The sequence below is a fragment of the Euleptes europaea genome, chromosome 5 (assembly GCF_029931775.1).
Source record: "Euleptes europaea isolate rEulEur1 chromosome 5, rEulEur1.hap1, whole genome shotgun sequence".
Classification (NCBI taxonomy): Eukaryota; Metazoa; Chordata; class Lepidosauria; order Squamata; family Sphaerodactylidae; genus Euleptes; species Euleptes europaea.
This window is the reverse complement of record NC_079316.1, coordinates 56,151,297-56,175,313: the sequence shown is the minus strand read 5'-3', so window position 1 is coordinate 56,175,313 and position 24,017 is coordinate 56,151,297. Positions and strand designations below refer to the sequence as shown.

The 24,017-nt window shown below is 45.8% G+C and overlaps 1 protein-coding gene across 2 annotated transcripts in view; it reads left to right on the top strand.

Moving 5' to 3' along the window:
- STN1 (STN1 subunit of CST complex) overlaps positions 1 to 8,308 on the top strand; it is a 34,304-nt gene extending 25,996 nt beyond the window's left edge. For both annotated transcript variants that reach the window (XM_056849847.1, XM_056849846.1), the window contains 2 exons: positions 1,999 to 2,071; positions 8,054 to 8,308. In XM_056849847.1, coding sequence (XP_056705825.1) covers positions 1,999 to 2,071; positions 8,054 to 8,211 — 231 coding nt within the window. In that variant the 3' untranslated portion in view covers positions 8,212 to 8,308. The remainder of the gene's footprint in view (positions 1 to 1,998; positions 2,072 to 8,053) is intronic.
- The last annotated feature ends 15,709 nt before the right edge of the window (positions 8,309 to 24,017 follow it).

Genomic DNA, 24,017 nt, shown 5'->3' with positions numbered 1-24,017 from the left:
CTTCAGTTTGGGTGGTCTCCATGGAACTGGAGGTAGTACGGGTGCTGGTGTAGATCCAAGCAACGGGACCCCTGGACCTCCTGGGGGTGGCAGGACGGGAGCTCTGGGGTCCCCTGGCACCACAGGCACTGCTAGAGTTACTGGCAACATGGGCGTTCCGCCCAGAGGTGCCGCAGGTTGCTGCGGTTGAGCCTGATCCGGAGACCCTGGTTGTGGAGCTGGGGCCGAGCCATCCGGGTCGGCTTGTATCTGCTGCAAGCAGTCGTTGTCGTGAAGCAAAACGTGCATTTGACCCTGCAAGTGGGCCACCCGGTCTATGTGTTCCCGATTGTGCTGTCGGAGCAAAGACATATCCTTGCCCGCATCACCTAAGCGACGGGGCTGGCTGATTCGGAAGTTTGCAGTCCAGAGAGTTTCCTCATAGTGCAAGTCCTCTTTGGTTCCCTTACGATCCGCTAACACTTGATCCGTTTCAAGTTTGGTGGTCAGGGTCGTGGTCACTAGTGGCAGAGCTTCCTGCTCCCATGCCGACATAGAGCCGGCTTGATCCGGAAGATCCAGTTGCGGCAGGACCTGAACCGCTAAGGTCGCTGCGTTGACGCCAAAGACGGGGGTTGACAGCTTAGCAATCCCGGCCATTGAAGCGGTGGTCTAGGTCATTCCGTGGAGGAGAGCAACCATCCGTTTTGCCAGTACTTTTAACCCGGCTCCGCACAACCGGGCCAGTTGAGCATCCTCCACTAGACAATCTGACACTAGGAGGTCGTGGCGGGCGCTGGCCTCCACGCTACGCCCTTACAAGTCCAGTCAGGCGGCTACGTTCCACTTCTGCCCGATGAACGTAGTCTAGGGCTTCCCCAAAGGAAGGTATCAAGGAGGAGACTCTTCCAGAGCTCCTGCTCCGGGGAACAGATCCACCGGGAACGGGCTCACTCGGAGAGCTCTTTAGTAGCTCCCATCCGAGCGGCAGGCGAGCCACACGGGGCTCCAGGCACGGTAAACTCACTCGGAGAGCTTTGTCTTAGCTCCCATCCGAGTGGCAGGCGAACCCTCCTGGGCTCCAGCCTGACTGATGAAAAGGGTGATGAAGGGGATAGCTGTCATAATGTGAGCTCTTGACCCAAAGAACCAGAAATCACCACAGAGACATTTAGAATCCAAGCAGATGGCTTTTACTGGTCAAATAGGCGATACAGTGCACAGAAGATAAAATGACAGCTATGAGTGTCTTGCTAGCTAGTTGGCAATATAAGGCTTGAAAACAGCGGGAGATTACAAAGCATCACCAAAGCCTAAACAGAGCACACTTTCCCAGGCTTTGGTATGTGGAGCTGTCCTTGAGGTCTGGACGGTTCAGCAAAGGAACAGAGGCAACAGAAACTGAGATAACAGCCTGACACTCTCTCTGCGGTCTTGGTTGCTCTCTGATCCTGAGGCAATGCCTCCGCTTCCCGTTTTACCTCCCGGACGGTGTTGAAAATCCATAGCTGATGCTTTTGTGCTTCGGTGTAACCAAGGAGAAAAGACTGTCCTCCGGTGGGCCTCTTGCCGCTTCTCCTGCCTCTTTCTGCTTTCAACAGAGACACACAGCAATCTACACGCCAAGAGCACCCACTTCCGAGTCCACTCAGCTGCACTTCCGGGCAAGAGTGAGGAAGGGGTGGCCAATCTGGGATGCACCATAGGCATGGATAGATCTCATCAGCTGGGATACCAGGTCTTCCGTCATATCTAAATCAAGCCTCAGTATAAAAAAAAAGGGATTTGTGAATGGCAACCATAGATTAGAACACAGATTATTTTCTTTCGTGTCCAAAAAGAAAGATGGTTTGAATATGACAGGTTTAACCTAAACAGCCTTTTTTGCATTTCGAGGCTAACCTGAAGTTTTCCTTTCCATCTGTGTAGTAATTGAGAGAAATCAAATAGAATAGTTGCCGTCTTCCATATATTATAAAAAAAAGATTCCTTTGATGGGGTTTCTCTCATTTCCTTTAGGTGACCAAGGAGGATAAAGAATTGTACAGAGTGACCCTTGAAATAATCAAAGGCGACTGTAAGAGGCCAAAGTGTAAGTATGTTCAGTTCCCTAATGACATTCAAATAAAGAATTTAGTTTCAATAAGCAATTACTTTCTGAATGATATCAAAGCAAAGTGGCTTCCATGGGGAGGGAGAATCCTCCGCAGTTATTTGAGCAGGGAAGCGTGTGCAGATATGTGGTCTACTTTGCATGTCTTAGTGTTAGTTCTTTTTGGTTTCTGCAGTCAAAAAATTTTTGGTTCTCACTGAGGATCTATGAAGTTGATTGGTGGGGGATGAGGCAGAGAATTGGCAGATTAAAAAAAAATCTTCATGTTGAGCACCTGCAGGAACAAACACAAGGTGTGTTTAACCCAGTAATGTGGCCTCTTTCCAAGATTTTCCATCTGCTCATGGTAAGCAGCTTCATATTTTCTGGTGAAATCCAGGCACGTTGCTACTCTGATCTCGCCTCAAGTGCTTTTCTATGGCACCTTTCATTGGCCATGTCGTCCAGTCCTTATGCGTATTTACTCAGAGCTAAGTCCCACTCTCATAAGTAGTTTCCTTCCAAGTAGATATGTATATATCTGCTTACAATGCAAACTTAAGCGTATTTCCTTGGAAGTAAATCAGTGGGCGTACGTATCTACTTGGAAGGAAACTCTACTAAGAGAGCGGGACTTAGCTCTGAGTAAATACGCATGAGGACTTCCCACGACTGTTTGATCTTCCCACGACTGTAGCCCCATGTAACCAAAGAGTTGCATTTCTCAGGAGTACAAGTGGGCCTCCTTGATGAAGGGAAGGGGCCACCTCTGGAAGCTGCCTGGCGCATGCCTGGCAGAGGCTTCTAATGCAGTCTAACTCATTGCTGCTGCTTGGTTCACCTTAGAAATACAGAAGAGCCCTGGCAGATCAGGTGCAAAACATGCTCCTCTTCTGCTGTTCTAGCAGGATGAAGGAATCATGCAAAACAGGAAGTGTTCCTTTTCTTCATCCTCAACATTCCAACAGTACTTTAATCCTTGCAATAGTTCCCAAGCGTGCTGTCACTGGTCGGATTGAGCAAAAAGGGCTGTGTAGGTGCAACCCTTTGGCAATTTGGCCAGAAGGAAGGTCTGATCTGTGTGCTTGATCAGGGCTTACCCTGCCTGCTTTTTCTTCCATGGATTCCTCTGAAAGTGAAGCATCCATCTTATAGGGATACAGGGATCAGAACAATTGAGTTTCCTTTCTTGTTATTTTCTGACAATCAACTATGTCATGCTGAAGCCGGACATTTTTCAGAAATTCAAATCAAATCAAACCTTTATTGGCATAAATCTTTTAAATACTATATTCAATTTTTAAAATACGATCTTTGAACAGTAAGATACCAATAACCTAGTTAAAACCTCTGAGTCTTAAAGTGCTATATATTCAGTGATTAAATTACAATCTTTGAACAAACCTCTAACTCTTAAAGTGCTATGTAATCAGTTTGATAGGGTTTGACTCTGTGGAGGTGCTTGGCGCCACGCTTCTAGAGAGCTTTCCAAGAATCTTGCTACCATCAATGTTGTGTGCGCATTACTGTCTTTTAATAGGTGGCGCACTAGGGACATATCTGTTTGGGCTGGGCTATCCTTAACTAACAGGAATTTTTCCTACGGGAGCACATAAAGATCGCAGTATAGTAAAACGTGGGCTACCGATTCAGGTTGCCTCTTTCTGCAAACACAGAGCCTCTCTTCGTAAGGGATTTTGATGTATCTGCCTCTAGTCATTGCTGTTGGGAGTCAATTTAAGTGAGCCAGAATAAACTGGCATCTTAACATTGGAGAGGTCAAATTTGAGAGGTAGTCTGGAAGCTTATCTTGAGCTGGATAAATGCCAAAAAGGAGTGGTGAACATGTTCTTGCTGCATTGGAGTATGCAAACTGGCTCCCTAAAAGGTGGCGTATCTTGGCAAAAACAAAAAGGGGCGTTCCCAAGCCAAAACGTCGGCCCCACCCCCCGCCCGGGGCCAGAACGCCCCGGGGACGCCGGGACGCCTCCAGCTCACAGCTGCGGCCTGTGCCGGTGGCCGGATGCTGATGGGAGGCTCCAGCGGCGTCCGGGCCCAGCGCTGCCGTGGTGGCGTCTGGGGACCGGCATCCGGGCTGGTGCCACTCACGCTGGCATGCGCCTTCTGGGTGCCGGTGGTGTGGGCCCTTGCACCGGCGTGCACTGTTGCCGGCCTCCTAAGGGCTTTCGGCATGGCCGCCAGTGCATTTCAGGAATGCGCTGTAAAAGTCAGAAATATGGCACAAGAGAGACTTATTGAAATAAAAATTCAAAATTGTTTCATTTGTCTCTTGAGTGGGGGAATGACAAAGTCAGGTTAGCAATGAGGTTTCAGAAAATAAACCTGGCTGGTAAATCAGCAGGATTAAGGAAACTTAAGTTGTTTATAAACAATAGATATTTTGCAATCTGGATGTATTGGATGTAGTTCACCGACAGGTGTTAATACATTTGATAAATACCGAGAGAGATTTCACTTGACAATCACTGCTTAGTTGCATAAGCTTGAAAGTTCTTTTTTTTAAAAGCTTTTATTTCATATGATTTTTCTCTGTGCCGCTTAGCTCGTTGCTTCATTTCTAGTGCTCTTCCCAGCCCATATTCTGTTTCTAGGACAGAACATAACTAAGTATGCTGGGGAGGGGATGAAATAGTATTTTGGGATATTTTTCATTGCTCAGAAGTAACTCATTAAAGATAAGGCCGGTAGCCCCTGCTGTAGAGATCCATTGCCTTGTTTTATCGATTCAAGCATTAAGGAAGTTAAATACAGATGCAGTATTTTCTTGGAAAGGAAGCCAGCTCTGAGATGGACGGCTTGTTCTTTCTGGTATCTCCATAAATTAGCAATAACAGTCTGCCCAAAACCTCAGCCCATGTTTAACCATTTAAAAGCATGATTGTGTTCATTAATATCTGCCCAGGACTGGGAGTGCATCTGGCTACTGGCCACCTGGCAAGGCCACCTGGCAACAGGTGCGGCCAGACAGAGAGCCAGCTACAGGTTCTCACCACCTCCTATTGCAGTGGGTGGTTGTAGAATGAGGCTCTGGAGGCATGCTGACCATTGAGGCCCACCATGCTGCACAGACACTCTTAGCATTCTGTGACTCCTAGCTGTACCATTGAGACTAGGAAGGACGGAATGACTATAGGGTCTCCCCTCCACTGAGCGGCATATGCCTGTAGCTGCTGTATTCCTCCTAGGCCTTGGTCTCTCTAGTCAGGAGAAAGGATGCAATTTTTGGGGAGACCTCCCACCCTGGGCAGCCATAAACAGGAGTAACTTTCCCCTTAGCACTATGGTTGTGCTGTTCCTCTTCCGGCTTCAGTAACCTGATAATGCTGCAAGTGGAAAGGGGTGTGGGAGCCTTGTTGCATTGTGGATCTCTTTGGGAAGGGGGGGAGAAGCCGATAGCCCCTCTAAGAGCGACAGAGAGTGAGTTCTAGTTTTGGGAAGAGATGCGTACATCCTTTGAAGAAAAAAAGTTAAATCAAAGAAAGATTGCTGAGAAGACATAACATTGACACAGCAGAAGGACCTTTCTTGTAAAGGTCTGCAGCAGTCTCATGGGATAAAGGAAGCAAGTTCTCACTTTGAAAACTCTCCTAGGGAGATGAATGGCATGGGCTTATTAGGGAGTCATAGATACAATCCTGGAGGTACCCATGACTATTATTTCTACCTTGCCTCTCACCTAAAGGCTTCCAGGTGGCTTCCAAAAATGAAAGTCATATAAATCACAGGTGCAAACAATTGAGTAAATATAACAGTTAAAATATAAAGAGCAGTAAAACTATATCGCCAAGTTGCAGCTACACATAATAAAACTGACACCTCTCTTTATATGCATAAAACTAAGAAATTAAATTAAATGGGATGGTTTCACTGATTCCTCCTTTCCGCAGCAGACCTCTGGCCTTCCCTTCATGCTGTTCTTGGGGTGGCTTGTCACTTAGGAGCAGCATTTGGGAGAGACATTTTTGAGCTGGAGGGGGAGAACTCTGCTCTGCTGATGAAAATTCCATCTGTCAGCGGAAATTTTGCACAGGGGTCAACCCATTTTTGAAAATATTTATGGGAATGTCGTATATAAAAACCTGTCTGAAACGCTAGCGGGTCACATTTCCTTCTTTTTTTCCTTTCCTTTCTGCCTTCCTTTCTCTGCTATTTTACCTACTTTTCTTCATTATTAGAAGAGGTTCTGTGGTATGTGCATGCAGACTAGGGGAGGACACTACACTGGCTGGATGTGTCGTGGGAGTAAAATCTTAGAGCAGGGGTAAGCAACTCCCTGGCATGCTTGCCACCAGTGGCACCCAGGGCCAGATTTCCTCCCCATCAGCCAACATCACTGCTGGATTCAGTGGTGCAGGGGAAGGCAATAGGCATGGCTTGTTCCCTTCGTCTCCCAGACATGCAAAGCCGCCAGCTAAGTCTAAGGTGAATGTCTGAGATGCTGGCTGTGCTACTGGGGCTTAGCTTGTTTTCAGCATGTCTGGCCAAGCCCAACCTTCCTCTCCTACCTGCCACCATTTTGTTTGTTGCCACACCAATATCATAATGGTAGATGCTACATTTGGGGGGGGGGGCTTTGGGCAGCAATGAAAAGGTTGCTTTATATCCCTGGCTTAGAATACACTGCTTAATAAATGAACACGTCCGCTAGTGATCTTGTGGCTTCTGGCTAGGAGTATTTCAGGGGTTCTTGATGCTTCCATAGTGCTTAATCATGATGGGTAGCCATGTTAGGCTGTCTGTGGCAGTGGAAAAGAGCAAGAGTCTAGTAGCACCTTAAAGACTAACAACATTTCTGGCAGGGTATGAGCTTTTGAGTGTCACAGTGAGCTGTGACTCACGAAAGCTCACACCCTGCCAGAAATGTTGTTATTCTTTAAGATGCTACTAGACTCTTGCTTTTTTCTACTAATAGTGCTTAATGTCGCTGTCAGCAGTATTTTGGGTACATTATTTAATTTGGGTAAGAGAGAGGGGAATTCCAAGAAAAGCATTGGTCCAATTTGGAGTAGTCAGCCTCATGCTGCTGGAAGCAAGCTCCTCTCTTTTCCTTCAGCACAAGCAGGTGTAGAGGAGAGAAATGTATTCATGCTACACTTTCGTAGGTCGAAGCAATAAACCTTATCTACTTCCTCATAAAGGAGCCCTGTGGCACAGAGTGCTAAGCTGCAGTACTGCAGTCAAAAGCTCTGCTCACGACCTGAGTTCGATCCCTACGGAAGTAGCCGGCTCAAGGTAGCCGGCTCAAGGTTGACTCAGCCTTCCATCCGTCCGAGGTCGGTAAAATGAGTACCCAGCTTGCTGGGGGTAAAGGGGAGATGACTGGCAAAGGCACTGGCAAACCACCCCGCAAACAAAGTCTCCCTAGGAAACGTCGGGATGTGACGTCACCCATGGGTCAGGAATGACCCGGTGCTTGTACAGGGAACCTTTACCTTTTTTACTTCCTCATAAAGAACTAATTGCCAAACTGGATCCAAAGGAGAAATTGGAGCTCGTCCTGCTTATCCAGGTGTGGCCTTCCCTTCTTTAGGGAGTGTTGTGCCTGCACTATTGAAGGACTACAAGGGTGTCAGGCATGGTGCTGCACCGAACTGGATGTCTGGTCTCACAGCTGAAAACTATAAAACTGAATGTCTCAGGCCACACAGGTTTGAGGATGGGTTGTTCAGCTGAATACTCTTTGAGAGATGCAGTTGTGAAAGTTTGGCCACAGAAGACCAGCTGTAGGGTACATATTTTACTAATGGCTGAGTATGAAATGATCCAAAGTGGGGGTTCTCAAGGTCATTCCTGTAGAGGACAAGTCTGCTTATGTTCCACTATGTAAGTCTGAGAATTCCTTGTTCAGATTGTGAGGTATGGATGTGGACTAGAAACGGACATTCTGCGCGCTTGCCCTCATGGCTGAATTGTAACCTACAGTGACCATCTGCCCGTTTCCCCTTTGCTTTATTACTCTAGATGCTGAGAAGGGCTGCCATCTTCGCCACATTCTCAGCTGCGTTCAGCAGAACTACAGCTGTTTTGTCACGGAAGCTGTGATCCATTACCTCCTGGACCTGATGGAGAGCAACAGTGATGTCGTCACTGCCATGGAGGAATATTACACTGTCTTTTAAGGCCTGGGCTTCCAGAGATGAAACTTTACCCAGTGGCTATGAACAGCAGGGGCAACTGCAACACCCTCAAAGACTTGGCTGAATTCCTACTTTATATCAGAAAAGTTAGAAGGTGCTGGATCATTACATTCTTGGGGGGGTTGTTATTTGAAACTTCGGGTTTCAAAAGATGTAACTGGCTTTTAGAAGTCTCTTTCCCGAAAGCTTCAGAGGGTAGCTGGGTTGGTCTGCAGTGGAAGAGTTAGATTTGAATCCAGTGGCTCCTTAGAGAACAAGGGTTTCAGGGTGTAAGCTTTTGAGAGTCAAAGCTCCCTTCGTCAGACACAGTAGAGCAGAAATGTATTTAGTTCCAGGAACTAAATACAGGGATTTTTTTTAAAGAGCTGTCATGATGTGAATGCCCTCTTGTGGATAGGAGAAAAAACAACAAACTTTTCATTTGGGCTTTATAGACTGATAACTATGAGCCGCCTGAAGAGACTGAGTACAGTGAATGCCACGGGGAGCATCATCCTTAAGCTTTCTATTGTTCTTGAGCCCTTCACAGTTTTAAGCATTCAGGCTGGTGGGTTTTGCGCATTGTTTTCCAAACAGGTTCTCCCCAGGTCCCCGTGAACCTTGAAAGGCTGACACCTTGGTGTGACATCCCAAATTTTACTGTATTAGCTTGGGATCATACTTCAGTTTATTGCCCTCTTTGTTTTTAGAAAGATTGGAAAAAAATGTTGGCATTAAAAATCAAGGGTAAGCCCCCTAATCCCCAAATTTCTAAAAACAGTCTTCTGTGTTATGGAAAAAGTTTTTAAATATTGCCTGTCCCTTCTGCAAGACTGAGACTGGGGAGTTAAGTAATATTAGTATTACTAATAGAAACTATTAGTGTGAACACAAATGTACTGCTGAAGGCTCAGCATGTCCAACAGAACAGGATTCAACAAACCGACAATGTCTTGTTATCTAACTTAACCTACACTGTCTGGTTTTGATTATGGAAGGAGTATTTAAACTAGAATGCTCAGGTTTCAGCGTAATTGAAGTCTGTAAATTGAAGCTCACTCTAACCAGCTGTCAAGGGTTTGCTCCCATCTGGCAGGTCACCTCCATAGGCCGCTCCCCAATACTCATGTACTAGAGGCTGCCCCTCTGCTGGCTGCCCCCTGCAAACCATCCCCAACATGGTGGTCTTTCCCTGGCTGCTGCTTCTGCTCTGGGCAGTGGAGAGCTTCCTCATGTGCCTGCTGGAGTCAAAGCCTGTTATCAAGCCAAGTGGAGATCAATGAATTGTACAGACACGGTGCCACCACCTCTCTGAGGGGGAGTGCCAGCATGGAGTAGTGGTTAAGAGCAGTGGATTCTAATCTGGAGAACCGGGTTTGATTCCCCACTCCTCCACATGAGCGGCAGAGGCTAATTTGGTGTACTGGGTTAGTTCCCCCACTCCACAGCTAGTCACAGTTCACTCCGAACTCTCTCAGCCCCACCTACCTCTCAAGGTGTCTGTTGTGGGGAGGGGAAGCGGAGGGGATTGTAAGCTGCTTTGCGACTCCTTAAAGGCAGAGAAAATCGGGGTATAAAACCAACTCTTCTAGTGGAAGAAACACACAAGGTAGGTTTTCACACTAAAAAGGGAGCCACAGCTGCATCAGGTCTGCCTCTTCCAGCAAGAAGACTCCAGGACTCAAAAGAACTACAGCCACATCTATTTCTATTCAGATATGTTGGGTAAAGTAACGTGTGGAGAGAAGATCCAAAGGTGTGGTCCCTCTAAGAGCAAAGAGGAATGTATTGTAATCGAGAAGGAAAAGGGCCAGTGACCTGCTTCCTAAAGATGGGAGGGGAGAAAATGCAAGGGGGGGGGTTGCGTTTCCAGCTGAGCATTACCTTTGATGTTACCACAGAAGAGCATGCCTCATGAAAGTTCCCCATACATTAACCCTGCGCTGACATTGTGAATTGTTGGGTTCAGTAATGCCTAACAGCTCCAGTAAGGTAATATCTTCATTTAACACAGAGATGCTTTGTTTTAAACATTCTGAAACGCGTCTCTCTCCTTCCTTCCAGTGTTCTGTAATGCCATCGGAATGCCTCATGATCTACAAATGGTCTTGTTTAGGTTATGCGTTTGGAAGGCAGACTTCCAGTAGATAGGAGCCCAGTTTCAAGAGATACTGTCTGTCAAGAGCCTCTTGTTTGCTTCAGCATTCTGTGGCTTTGGCACTTGACAGCCTTTGTCTGTTGTTCTGATTGCCATGTGGACTGATATGTAAATGCATGATTGTCATATCCACATGTGTGAAGCAAACAAAACCAGACTCTTCTTCTGTTGTTCTTGTGCTATATGATAGACCTATGCCTTGGGCAAAAGTTCAGTCTTTTTGAGACTGTAGGTACAGGCTTTTCAAGTTGTGGGATCTTTCAGTGTGGTTCCTTAGCTCCAACTGGAGGAGGAGAGATTTTTGAATTTTCCTTTAACAGGCTTAATTCACAGCAGAACTGTAGCTAGAGAAAACCTTTCCTGCTGTGAAAATTGGAAAAGTCTGTCCCATCCTTTCTTCCCTCCTTGTCTTGATGCCAGAAGATCTTTTTATCTTAGCAACACAAATGTGTCTTCTGGATAGTTATTCTCTTTAAAGCGTTTCCCCCCCGGAAAAACTGGAATCTTGTGGAATAAAACAGACCTTGAGTCTCCTGATCCTCCGCTGATCTGATTCACATGCTGGTAATGTACCTTGTGACACATGGGGAAAAGTGCCTGCCAAGTATGTATTTAGCCACAATGTGGAGCTGTTGACACAAACTTGAGAAGCAGTGGGAACTTGCAACCCTGCTCCATAAAGAAGTTTCTAAAGTATTGGAAAGATTTAAGCAGATGAATGGTTCATGTCATTCCCAGAGAGAGAGGGAGATAGAATGCAACTATGGCCAATAGAGCTGAAGCTACCAGATGTAGGAAGGACTGGATGGAGCTGTTGAATTGACTGTCACTGAAGTCCCATCCAAAGGCAAATGAGTCACAATTGGGAAGTCAGAGGTCACAGCCAATCCTTAGTCCCAGAATCTACTGTTCTGAAGCAAAACTCCAAAGCCAACACAACAGCTAGGTTGGATTCAGAGGCAAGTGCAAGGGGGGGGGGGGGTGTTCCTTATGCAATATCATAGCAAGGCAGCAGAAGTATAGTGTGTGTTTTAGCTCAGATACCCTGATGGAAAGTTGTAGGTAATTCTCCCATCAGCAGTTCAGCAGATCTGCTCTGGTAGGTACAAAATGCAATATCTATTTCAGCCGTGATAATAAAGCCTGCATGCAACTGCTGATCTGTGTAAGAATTCATTTGGAAGTTTATTTAAACTGGGCCTCTCTAAGAACAATGAATTCCTGTCACATTACTGGTGTCAAGTTGGTTGACCATATAAAGAAAGATTGTATTATCACCTATTACTACTGTTGTTGAATTGGCACTGTCCTTATGTACGTACAATTGGGCCTTGCAAAGAAGTGTTACAAACTATCTCGCTTTCATTGCCTTTTGGCCCCGTTGCTTGTTCCTTTTAAATCTGTCCTGTGTTTGTGGCAGATGTGTAATCTGCCAAATGAGGGCACACCCTGTACGTAGTGAAGTAAATTCTAGCTCCTGAAAATGTATGCCAATAGACCCTAATAAGTTCCCCTTTCCAAAATAATCTTGCCCCCTCCCCAACTGAATAAGATTCTTTTGACTGCCAGCATCACTAAGCTCTTTTTAAGATATGCCAGTTTTAATCTCTCTGGAAAGTAAATGTTTTTTGGGGAGGGGTGCCTTTTAGTTTAAACTCTTCAAATTTAGAATTTTAGGGGGTTTCAATAACTGTGGATGTAGGGGAAGCCTAGGGAATCTTTCCTGTAGCATAATTCAGATCCCTGTGGCAATCTCCCCACCATCTCTTTGTACCTTGGTATGGATGGGCCAAGTTAGGCTTTAATGCTGGAGCAGAACCACAGTAACTCAGTCACAAAATTGAAAAAAAAAATTCACTTGTAATTGTGATCATTGCTTTCAAAACAGAAAAGACTGGGTACTTTTTGCTCATCGGCTACAGAGGAAAGGGAAAATTGAGTAATAAATGCAATCCTCCGTGTTACTGATGTAATACAATAATACAAGTCCCCTTAATCAGATCCATATTTGAAGCCAGAAGAACCATCAATAAGCATTAGAAGACTCATTTATGGCCAGCATGCTGGAGATTTTCAACAAGTTTGCTTAATGGTTAGATATTTAGGTAACTCTTAGAACTCTTCAGTTATTTTGTTCCATTAATTAGACCCAGTTGCTGCTGTTCCTTAATCATGCAGAAACCACTATCCTGGGGCATGCTATAGTGCAATTATCTGAGTGTGTTTTGGGGTGTGACCACCCTGTTGCAAAAGACTAGGGGGCTTATATCCATTTCATCCCTGTAAATATCAGGGAATGTGCTAATATTAATCAGATGTTGTATGTCCCAACAATCATGCATCCATTCCCAAAAGTCCTTTTGCACATATAAAACCAGCATGTCCAAGGAATAGGTACAGACTTTCTTCCTTTGCATGCTATTTTTCTGTGTGTGCTGTGGAGGGGGTGTTCAGACATACAGCTCCAGGTAGCTTCAGTACAGTTTTACCACCTGATTATGCTGAATCGCAGCCTTAAGTTCATTTGAAATAATTACACTATCAAGATTATGAGTGCTATTGTTAATAATAATCTACCTTTTTCAGTGGGACCCAATGCGCATTAACAAGTATTTAAAAAAAAACTTCTAGTCAAGCAGTAAGTGGATTACAAGATGTGATAACTTTTGAATCTAACAGCAACGATTCATTATAAGATAAAATAATGGAGTTGGGCTGGCACTGTAGAGCAGGGGGAGAAACACCAGAACAACGTATGCAATCGTATCTGTTTAAGGCAACAAGACAAAGACTTTACTCCTAATAAAACCTGCCTCCTGATTTGAACCATTTCACCATAGGTTCTCGTAGGTTATCCGGGCTGTGTAACCGTGGTCTTGGTATTTTCTTTCCTGACGTTTCGCCAGCAGCTGTGGCCGGCATCTTCAGAAGAGTAACACTGAAGGACATTGTTACTCCTCTGAAGATGCCGGCCATAGCTGCTGGCGAAACGTCAGAAAAGAAAATACCAAGACCACTGTTACACAGCCCGGATAACCTACGAGAACCAATGAACTCTGACTGTGAAAGCCTTCGACAACATTTCACCATAGTTTGCTCCTTCTACAAGAATGCTCTCCTGAACAGTTCCATTGTGCAAATTTTGCAAAACAATAGACACACAGGGACCTTCTTGATAGCCTCAGGGAGACTGTTCCACAATGTAGGAGCCACCAGAGAGAACGCTCGTGAATGGGCTAAAGACAATACTGGAATTAAATCAAGACTTCTGCATGTATCTGGCATGAGAACTGCTTGTAGCAATCAACAATGGTAGTCAGTTATCTCAGAGAAATATTGCATTCTCCCTTATTCTGTTGCTTTGTGGCTGGATCTAGCAGTTATTACTGAAACAGCAATGGAAGAAGAGAGAGAACCACTGTAGCGTTGGAGATCAAACATCAGATTTGGACCAGACAGTGTGCCCACATGTGGCCAGTCAGTGGCAGGGTAGCCTACTTCATGGGGCTTTCTATCTGAGGAGAGAGAAGGAGAATCCCATGTACACCACCTTGAACACCTTAAAGAAAAAGTTGGGCAAAAACATGTTAAGAAGGGGAAAAGGGTACAGAAAACAGGTTTTCTGTAAGAACAGCTGCCTGGAGCACTCTGCCAAGGCTAGGTGCCATTCTCTCCTATGGCAAATTGGAGCCTAAACCATAAAGGTTTGTATCTCCATTATCAAGCTGATTGAATTAGAAGGAGAAGAGTTGGTTTTTACATGCCGACTTTCTCTACCACTTAAGGAAGAATCAAACTGGCTTACAACCACCTTCCCTTCCCCTCCCCACAACAGGCACCCTGTGAGGCAGGTGAGACTGAGAGAGCTCTAAGAGAACTGTGACTAGCCCAACGTCACCCAGCTGGCTTCACATGTAGGAGTGGGGAAACCGATCCAGTTCACCAGATTAGCATCTGCCGCTCATATGGAGGGGTGGGGAAGCAAAACCGGTTCTTTAGATTAGAGACCATTGCTCCAAACAACCGCTCCTAACCACTACGCCCTGCTGGCTCTTCTTGTGACTCCTCTTGCCATAAGTGAGATCACAGTATCATGTGCTGGCCTGAGTACAGTGACTTAAATGTAAAGAGGCATGATGTCCCAGCATCAAGGTGCCCAGCACGCTCAAGTTCCATAACCTTCCAAGAGATCCATATGGAAATAAAGTGGCCAAAATCGTGCAGTTTGCACAAGGACCTGTAAACAGTTTTTAAAATTATAGGCTGACAGGTGGTATTGTCTTGAACTTACTATGTTGTGCTTTGCTTTGCTGATGGAGCATATTTATCTTGTCCCTTTCACAGTATTCTTTCTCTTTCTACATAATAAAAAGGTTTCACAAAAATGGTCTCTATGAAACTAGCTCAGTGAAAGCCTCCCCTTGTTTGCTTTCTCTCAGTTTCCTGATCAAGTTGTTCTCTATTTACAAGTCAAGCAGTTGAGAAGTTTGCCAGCGCTCCCAAGACCACCTGAGTCTTGGAGAAAAGCACTTCCAGAGAGGTGGTTGTACTAGGCTGCTGCAGTCAAAGCAAGGCAGTGTCTTCTGGCCCTTTCAAGACTATCAGATTGATTGTGGTAATTTCAGAGGGGCAGCCACAGAGGGGCACGTAGTAGAAAAATAAAACAGAAATCAGATGGTGCCTTGAAGATTAATGAATTCTAGCATACGTTTTGGGGATTCAGCACTCACTTCAGCAGATGCGTTGTGGTATTAGCATTTTCCCACTTTATCAGATACATGGTATTGTAGTTGGCAAATGCACAGGTACAGAGGAAAAAATGTGAACAGTGAGGGTCAGACAGTCCAGTCTGACATTGCTGTGTAAAGTTCAACTGTATGCAAGGTAAGCCCACAGCCCAGTTGACAGCAGCAGTCCAGCAAAAAGCACTATCTTCCTGGCTTTACTAAAGTAATGCTTGTCTCATTAGAGAAACCCCTTCAATCAAATGACGAGAAAAGGTGGAGGAAAAGAAAGGGTCTGGTATCAAATCACACTTCTTTGACAGATCCATACAGGCAGCTGAGAGCAGAGCAAATTAGGGTAAAACAACTAACATTGCCATAGATGCCTGTTTGACAATACATTGATGCAAATCTGTTTTTTCCTTAGTAAATATGCAAGTGGCTTTCAGAGCTGTTAATTCAGAATGTATCAAACATTTAAAATAGGGACTTCACTAGCTGTCCTTGATTTTTATGGCTTGGATATCAGACTTTTTCCCAAGCCCACATTTATCAAGTAACTCGGCTGCTCCCTTAGGGTTATATCCAGTCAACCATAAGTGAAGCTCTGCTCACCGAACTGTCCCATATAAGCTGAAATTTAATCCTGACAAAACTGAGGAGGTGTGTGTGTGGGGGGGGGGGTTTCTGACCCAGGAAATAGGTTATTCCCTGTTCTGGATGGGGTTGCACTCCTCCGAAAAGAGCAGGTTTGCAGTTTGGGGGTGCTCCTGGACTCAGCCCTCCAGCTGGATAAACAGGTGGCAGCAGTGGCCAGAGATACCTTTCACCAGTTTTGGCTGCTGAGCCAATTGAGCCCCGGGGGGGGGGGGGGGAGAACTTGCCACTGTGGTGCATGTCATAGCAACATCTAGATTAGATTACCGCAAAGTGTTCTACATGGGGTTACCCTTGAAGACTGAACAGAAGCTGCAGTTGGTACAGAATGCTGTGGCCAGAATGTTGACTAGAGTGGGTCTTAGGGACCATATCCCTTCCGGTCTGGTTACATCTACACTGGCTTTCCATTTGCTTCTAGTCTCGATTTGAGGTGCTGGTATTGACCTTTAAAGCCCTGTACAGCCTGCTGGGACTAACATACCTTAAGGACCATCTTCTCCCATATGAACCTACCCGTTTACTCCAGTCATCCTTGGAGGCTAGATGGGTTATGACCTTAGAAAGGGCTTTCTCAGCCATGGCACCAAAACTTTGGAACTCCCTCCTCAGAGAGATTCGTCTGTCTTTCTCTATTGGTGCCTTCTGCTAGCAGGTAAAGATTTTTTTGTTTGTTTCTTTTGGCATACCCCCAATAACCATTATTGGCCCTCCTCCCTGGTTCTGGTATTGTTTGTGTTTTTATTGAATTATTGCATAATTTAAATTGTTGTTTTTCATTGTTCAAATATGTTGATGTTTTTATGTGTGCCACCTTGGGGACCTTTAAAAAAAATAATTTTTATTTTTATATATTAGAATACAGAAAAGAAAAAAAACGGGGAAGAATCAAGAGAAAAATATGTCTGGGTCCAAGCTTCAATATCATAATGCATACATGCACCCATCATCTTAAAACTTAGTTTGTTAGTTTCTAATGCAAATTATTGATTTATCATTCTTCTAAATTACGCACTAAAAATGAATAGGTTGGAAGCACTTAGTTAATAATTAATAATTAAATAATGGCTATTACAGTACAGTAAATACTTACACAATATATCTATATCAATTAAACTAAAGCTACCAACGTCAGATGCTAAATACTTCTGCCTCTTGACGTTCTGCCTCTTTACACCCTAAAAAACAGCAAAACTTAAGGCACCTAAATATTTATCATACAGTGGCTGCCATTTCAACTTAAAAGTCATACGCCTTGGAAACCTTGATCGGGTGGAATGGTGGCATAAAAATGTTTTTTAAATAAGCAAATTGTGCTTCAGCTGCAGCCCATTGTGCACACTAAATGCAGTCTCTGGTGTTCAGGGGACCCACAGGAGCAGTACTGGGCACAACATGAAGGACTAGAGTAACAAGGGATATATGTTAAAGTCACTCAAGGTGGGGAAATGATCACTGGGTACAAGGTCAAATCTTTAGATTCCACTATAAGTGAATCAGCATCTCCCCCCACCCACTTGCCCAAAATGGCCATATTGGACATTACAGGCATGAGCCACAAAGTATAGTTCTGCATACCATGAAGGTGACCAAGGTTACTGGGCTGATGTGGTTATATGTGAATTAGTCCACATTAGTAGGTGGGTAACTAGCAATGCAATTTTGTGTTGAGTTACTCCAGTCTAAGCTCAACGAAACCCATAGATTTAGTCCATAGTAACTTAGCATAGAATTACTCTGCATGCTCACTCCATGAATAGAATACTCAGAGAGCGAAAAATCTTCCTACCACCTGACTTCCATCTTGTGGTAGGTTTCGTAAACATGTTCAGCATCTCAAAACTAGTCTGGGAAGCCTCCCAGACCAATTTTGTGGTATGTAAAAGAACCCTCAATTGCTTGTGTTTCAGAAATATGCCCCTGAAGTCAGTTTATGCAAACAATATTTGTTGTTGTCTCTCCTGAACCCTTCCATTGAATGAACTATAAATAAACTGAAAACTGGGAAGATCATCAATGTGAAAAGAACTTGTACACAATGTTGAGTCCAGCAGCAGCTTAGAGACCAACGTGATTTTCCATATCAACAATAAATTGGTGAAGGTGGGTCTGTTTATTAAATTCTGAGAAATAGGGGAGAGGGTCTGTCATCTGGAGTACCATGGGGAAAGCATTGTTGTCTGCTTGTCCTGGACTTGGCTATCTCCAGAATGAGGCAGGAGAGAAGCATTCTTTCCACATTATGGGTTCTATAGCTTGTAGATCTACTTTCTTATTCCACAGAAACCAGGGGTGGTGCTTTCATTAAGCAATCTGGAATTTTTGAAAAAGGATTCTCAGTTCTGTAGTAATATTAAAGGAGAAGAATATTTGCAAGGGCCGCCCATGACCACACTGTTAGCAGCCTATGGAGTTAATCAGGAAAGTGTTCTCATCTCAATGACCTTCCTGATTTCTGTTTGTTTCAGTTCATCTCACACATCAGCAACTGATTGCTATGTTTTGGGGGATGCTGACATTAATTTTTCTTTAAGCAAATGTAAGCCTGGTTAAAAAAAAATGTATTTATTGTTTAAAAGTGTTGTGAAACACTTACCTGGAAACACTGCCCTCTAGAGGGAGGGGGAAGACTCCAAGAGGGAAGTGCAACAAGCTGGGGTGTTTTTTTCTCCTGATGTTGTGGCAAATTTAAAAATAAGCTCCTGAAGAAAAAACAGACAGGGAGACAAAGAGGCAGCAGGCAGCTGATGGAAGAGTGGCCACCGTCTGGTGTGAGCCTTCCATCTTCAGTGTTACTGGGACTTCTGCTATGACTGTGAGAAAAAGTTCTTTCTCAGTGACTGTGAGGACAACGCAACTTGTCTGCAGTTTATTAGTCAGGACCCAGAGACTAAAGAGACTCCCTTCTCTTTTCACACTCACTTTGGGACTGACGGGTATAATTTCCCCCCCACACACTATTTTGTTTCAAACTCCCAGTCGGTTTTTGTTTTCCTCCCCTTTCAATAAGTGTTACTTGTTTAAGGGTCTTCAGAATTTGATTAGGGCATCCAAAATTATGTAGTCACTAACCTGGCCCTTTTACGAGTACAGGTTGAGTATCCCTTATCTGGACATTCGATATCCAGACTGATCCAAAAACCGAACCTTTTGAGCTGGCATGCAGGCATTACTCACAGGCCCTCAGCAGTGCCATTGACGGTTCAATGTACACAAAATCATTAAAATGTTGTTTAAAATTACATTCAGGCTATATGTATAAAGTATATATAAAATATATACAACATAAATTAATTTCCTGTTTAGACTTGGGTCCCATCCCCAAGATATCTCATTAGGTATATGCAAAAATTCCAATATATTCCAAAATATGGAAAGATCCAAAATACGCTCCACTTTTGGTCACAAGCAGTCCTGATAAGGGCTAGTCAACCTGTAAAAGGGTTACACATACTTTAGGTTGTCTGTGGGTTCTCTGTCATCAGTTAACCTAGAAATGTTTCCCCATGATGTAAAGTCATCCATACGATGGAAGAAGTTTGAAAATAGGGCATTTTTCATTTAAAAAATATTCATTGTGTTCACCTTGCTCAGCCTAACAATAATCTGTACAGATAGATAATTATTTTCCCCATGTTACAGATGATTATAGGGTTGCCAGTCTCCAGGTGGTGGCTGGTTGTCTCCCAGAATTACATATGGTCTCCAGGTTACAGAGATCAGTTCCCCTGGAGAAAATGGCTGCTTTACAAAGTGAACTCTATGGCGTTATACCTCACTGAGGTCCCCCCCTTCCCAAACTCCACGGTCACAAGGCTCCACCCCCAAAATCTCCAGAAACTTCACCAACACAAGACCTGTCAACCTTACTTGAAATGAAGAATCAAGAGTGTGAGGTCAAGAATAGTGGGGGAAACATTGGACTGAGTTTTTAGAGTCTCAGGTGCCCCCTCAATTAAAGGAAATTTAGGTCCAAGCTTCTCTTCAAAGCTAAAGCCTGCTTAATGTTGGTGATGATAGTGTCTTCATCTCCTACTTCATTCAGACTAGGGACATGGTCCAGTGGTAAAATCTAGTTTGAAGGTCTTTTTCTTTCTGGATCCATAGTTTTAGGATTTTATAACAGTATGACTATGCAATAGCAATTTGAACTAAGAATTGGGTTGTTGAATTATGTATAAAATCAATTATGATAAATTCCTTATGGGAAGATCATCACATTAATTGTGTGTGGAAATCTACTACAAATGTTCAGCAGTACTGTGAAAATTCAAGGCACTTTCCTCAACCTTTAATACTTTGGGGCAACAATGCAGGACAGGGTGTTTTGGTTGGGGGGGGCGTTGCACAATTTTCTGCAATTTTTTTGCATAAACAGTTCCAATGGTGCCACTGTTGAAGAGGGAAAGGCAGTGTCTCAAAGCTTGGCTATGCAAGGCTTTAGTTGATGTAGACTGCCCCCCCAAAAGGAATTATTACCTGGGTGATATTATTATTGCTCTTAATTGTATATCTTTGTTTCTGCTTTGTTGTTATAAAGTGGTTTTTGCAGTAGTGCTTGCTAATTTTTTCCCTACTGCATGGAAGAATTCCATTTAACATGGCCAGACGAAGCTATTTCAAGTTTAAAAGACCCTGCAGCATTACGCCCAAAATAGCACTTTGGCAATTTTTAGTAATTTAAAAAAAGATTTAAAGGCCTGAAACTGTAGCTTACTTAGTTTGTACATGAATCCAGCTCTGCCACTCTATTGCTCATTGTCAGTCAGAATCTGGTCTGTTTTGAGCCTGATACAGGCAAGGAAAGAGGAGGGGAGGGAAATGAGTTTGACAAAGCCAGATGAATTGTAAACAGACATTTATATACAGCTAGGCCAGGCTCGATCTTCCCTGGCTGTTTTGCTCAGATATAGGTAGTTCAGCAACCGCCCATCAGCCTTTGTGCCTTCTGCCATCCCCTGTTGTTGCTATAAAGACCCTCACTATTGTGATCAAAGTAGAGATTATGCTGTGTATTCATTTGCAACCATCAACTGGCTTTCTGAAGTCAGGCCTGAATCTTTGAATATTTTGAAATGCCTGCGATATGCCATGTCTGTGCTTGATTCCTTCCAAAACTAGAGGGGTGGAGCCTGGGGAGGGCAGGGATTATGGAGGGGAGGTACCTCATCTGGGTAGAATGCCATAGAGTTCACCCTCCAAAGCCACTATTTTCTCCAGGGGAACCGATCTCTGTAGTCTGGAGATCAGTGATAATTCCAGATTGGAGGCTGACAACCCATTCCAAAACCCATCAATTTCAAGTTTCTATAACTGAGCAGCCAGTTTTCAGTTTAGTCATCAGCTGTAGGGCCACCGTGTCAAGCTGTCTTCACATTCTCCTGCAAGTATAACCAATTTTTAAAACAGCTATATACAAGTTGCTGGAAATATAAATTGTGTGTGTATGTGTGTGCCAGAGGGGGGGAAATAGAGGGAGACTAGGACTGGGAGGCCTACATTCAAACCATCACTCTTCCACAAAAGACATACCCTCTCTGCCTAGCCTAACCATCTCATTGAGATGAAGATAAAATGGAGGGAATGGGATGAAAATGTAATAAATGTTACATAAGCACACTGCCTTCTGGGCACGAGTTATGAAATCCTCAAGCACTTCTCATTACGAAGAAAGCTGGTGTTTAGTAGTGACTGTAGCGAAAATGAGGCATGACCCCTTTTCACCTCTGTGTCCCGAAGCGCACCGAATGATGTGAAAGATGCTGCAACTTTCCACTGCATGGTGAGCAGGTTTGTCGTGGAATAAAGGAAGATGTAACTCTAAAATGTGCTTTACTGAACACAGTAGCTTGGTACATGGGAGCTTCCCTGGAGCTTAACGGTCTGCAGAATGGCTCCAAAGGACTTCTCACTTGTCTTTGGACAACCCCAAGGGGAACCAGCACCAGGCAGAATCTGAGGGCGAAAACGCATGGGAGGTTTTGCCTTGGATTTGCCGCTCTCTACATGCACATTTGTAAGAGCCCCGTGGCACAGAGTGGTAAGCGGCAGTACTGCAGTCCAAACTCTGCTCACGCCCTGAGTTCAATCCCAACGGAAGTTGGTTGCAGGTAGCTGGCTTGAGGTTGACTCAGCCTTCCATCCTTCCGAGGTCGGTGAAATGAGTACCCAGCTTGCTGGGGGTAAAGGGAAGATGACTGGGGAAGGCACTGGCAAACCATCCTGCAAACTAATCTGCCTAGAAAACGTTGGGACGTGACATCATCCCATGGGTCAGGAATGACCCGGTGCTTGCACAGGGGACCTTTACCTTTTTTACATGCACTTTTTCCCCATCTGAATTCTCAAAACTCTACATGGGGGATTATTGTTGAGTTTTGAGAATTGAGCTGGTGAAAATGTGCTTGTAGAGAGTGGCAAATCCAAGGCAAAAGTCCCCATGCATTTTCGCCCTGAGATTAAGAACATAAGAAAAGCTGTGCTGGATCAGACCAAGGCCCATCAAGTCCAGCAGTCTGTTCACACAGTAGCCAACCAGGTGCCTCTAGGAAGCCCCCAAACAAGATTCCCTTTGCTTGTCACCCGCTGGGATAGCGGGTGGTCGTGTGAATTTAAGCATCCATTATAAACACGGGGGGGAAACAAAATGTTCCGGATACTCAAGACGGCGTTTCGGGGTCGACTGGAAAGAGCCGGCAGCACAGGTTCGCCCCCCGCCCGCCGCTACGTCTCCTCCGAGCCCTGCAGTCCCAAAAAGGGAGCATGTCCCAAACAGGAGATCTCCCCTTCTGCGAAGATCATTCCCAGTGGGTCGCCGTGTTAGTCCATCTGCGGTAGCAGAAAAGGGCCACAGTCCAGTAGCACCTGAAAGACGAACAACAATATTTTCTGGTAGGGTAGGAGCTTTCCTGGGTCACAGTTATCTGAAGAAGTGAGCTGTGGCTCCCGAAAGCTCACACCCTGCCAGAAAATATTTTTGTTAGTCTTTAAGGTGCTACTGGACTCTGGCCCTTTTCTCCTCCTGCGGACAGCCTGGCCGGTTTCCAGCGGCGCCCGGCGCCTTTCCCCCCCGGCCAGACCCCCGAGGAACTTTCCCAGCCAGCCCAAGGGCGAAAGCGCACGGGCGCTTGAGCCTCCTTTCTTCCCTGTTCCAGCCAGGATGCAGCCAGGATCGAACGCACGGACGTTCTTCCCTGTTCCAGCCAGGATTCAGCCAGGATCGAACGCACGGACGTTCTTCCCTGTTCCAGCCAGGATCGAACGCACGGACGTTCTTCCCTGTTCCAGCCAGGATCGAACGCACGGACGTTCTTCCCTGTTCCAGCCAGGATTCAGCCAGGATCGAACGCACATGCGTTCGATCCTGGCTGAATCCTGGCTGGAACAGGGAAGAACGTCCGTGCGTTCGATCCTGGCTGCATCCTGGCTGGAACAGGGAAGAAAGGAGGCTCAAGCGCCCGTGCGCTTTCGCCCCATGTGGCCCTGGGCAAGGAGGAGCCGTCCGGGGGCCGGCTCCCTCCCCTGCCCAGCGCCCCCTGGGGGCCGGGGCGCGGAGCGGCCGTCGCCCACTCCCCTTCGCTCCGCTGCCGGCCGGATGAGCCCGAGGCCCCCTCCCCTCCTCCAGCCCCTGAGCCTCGATCAGGGCCGGGCGAAGCTGGCGGCGGCGCAAGGCGAGTCCGGGGAAGGGAGCCCCGCGCGCGCCTCTCCCTCTCCCCCCCCCCCGGCTGCAGAAGTAGCGGCTGCGCGGGAGAGCGTGGCCAGAGAGCTGCCCGGGCTCGGCAGGCGAAGGGGGCAGCGGAGGGAGGCGAGGAGGGCGCGCGAGAGCCGCCAGGGGGACTGGCGGCTGCAGGGCGCGCGCGGCCCGTCCGCTCCCCGAGGCCGGGCTCGCGGCGTCCACGCAACCCGAACGGGCGGGGGCGCCCGGCACCACCCTGCCGGATCCCTTAGGCGCTTCTGCAAGGGGCCGCAGGCGCCGCGGCTCTCGTGCCGGCTTCGAAGGGGTCGGGCGCGTGCCTGCGGTGGCGCGCGCGCTCTCTCTCGGACCGTTCGCCGGTTTCCCCCGCCTCCTTCACCTCCAAAGCATCGCTGCTCTCCAGATTTGGGAACTTTGCATTGTTTTGGGGGCGGGGGGCGGGGGGCAAGGGAGGGGGGGCTGGAGAGCCGCTTCCTCGGAAATGCTCCTTGAGCGCTAAGGAGCCCTCCTGGACAAAAATATATATATATATATATATAAAAAAAAATAAAACCAGCCCGCCGCTCATCAGAATACG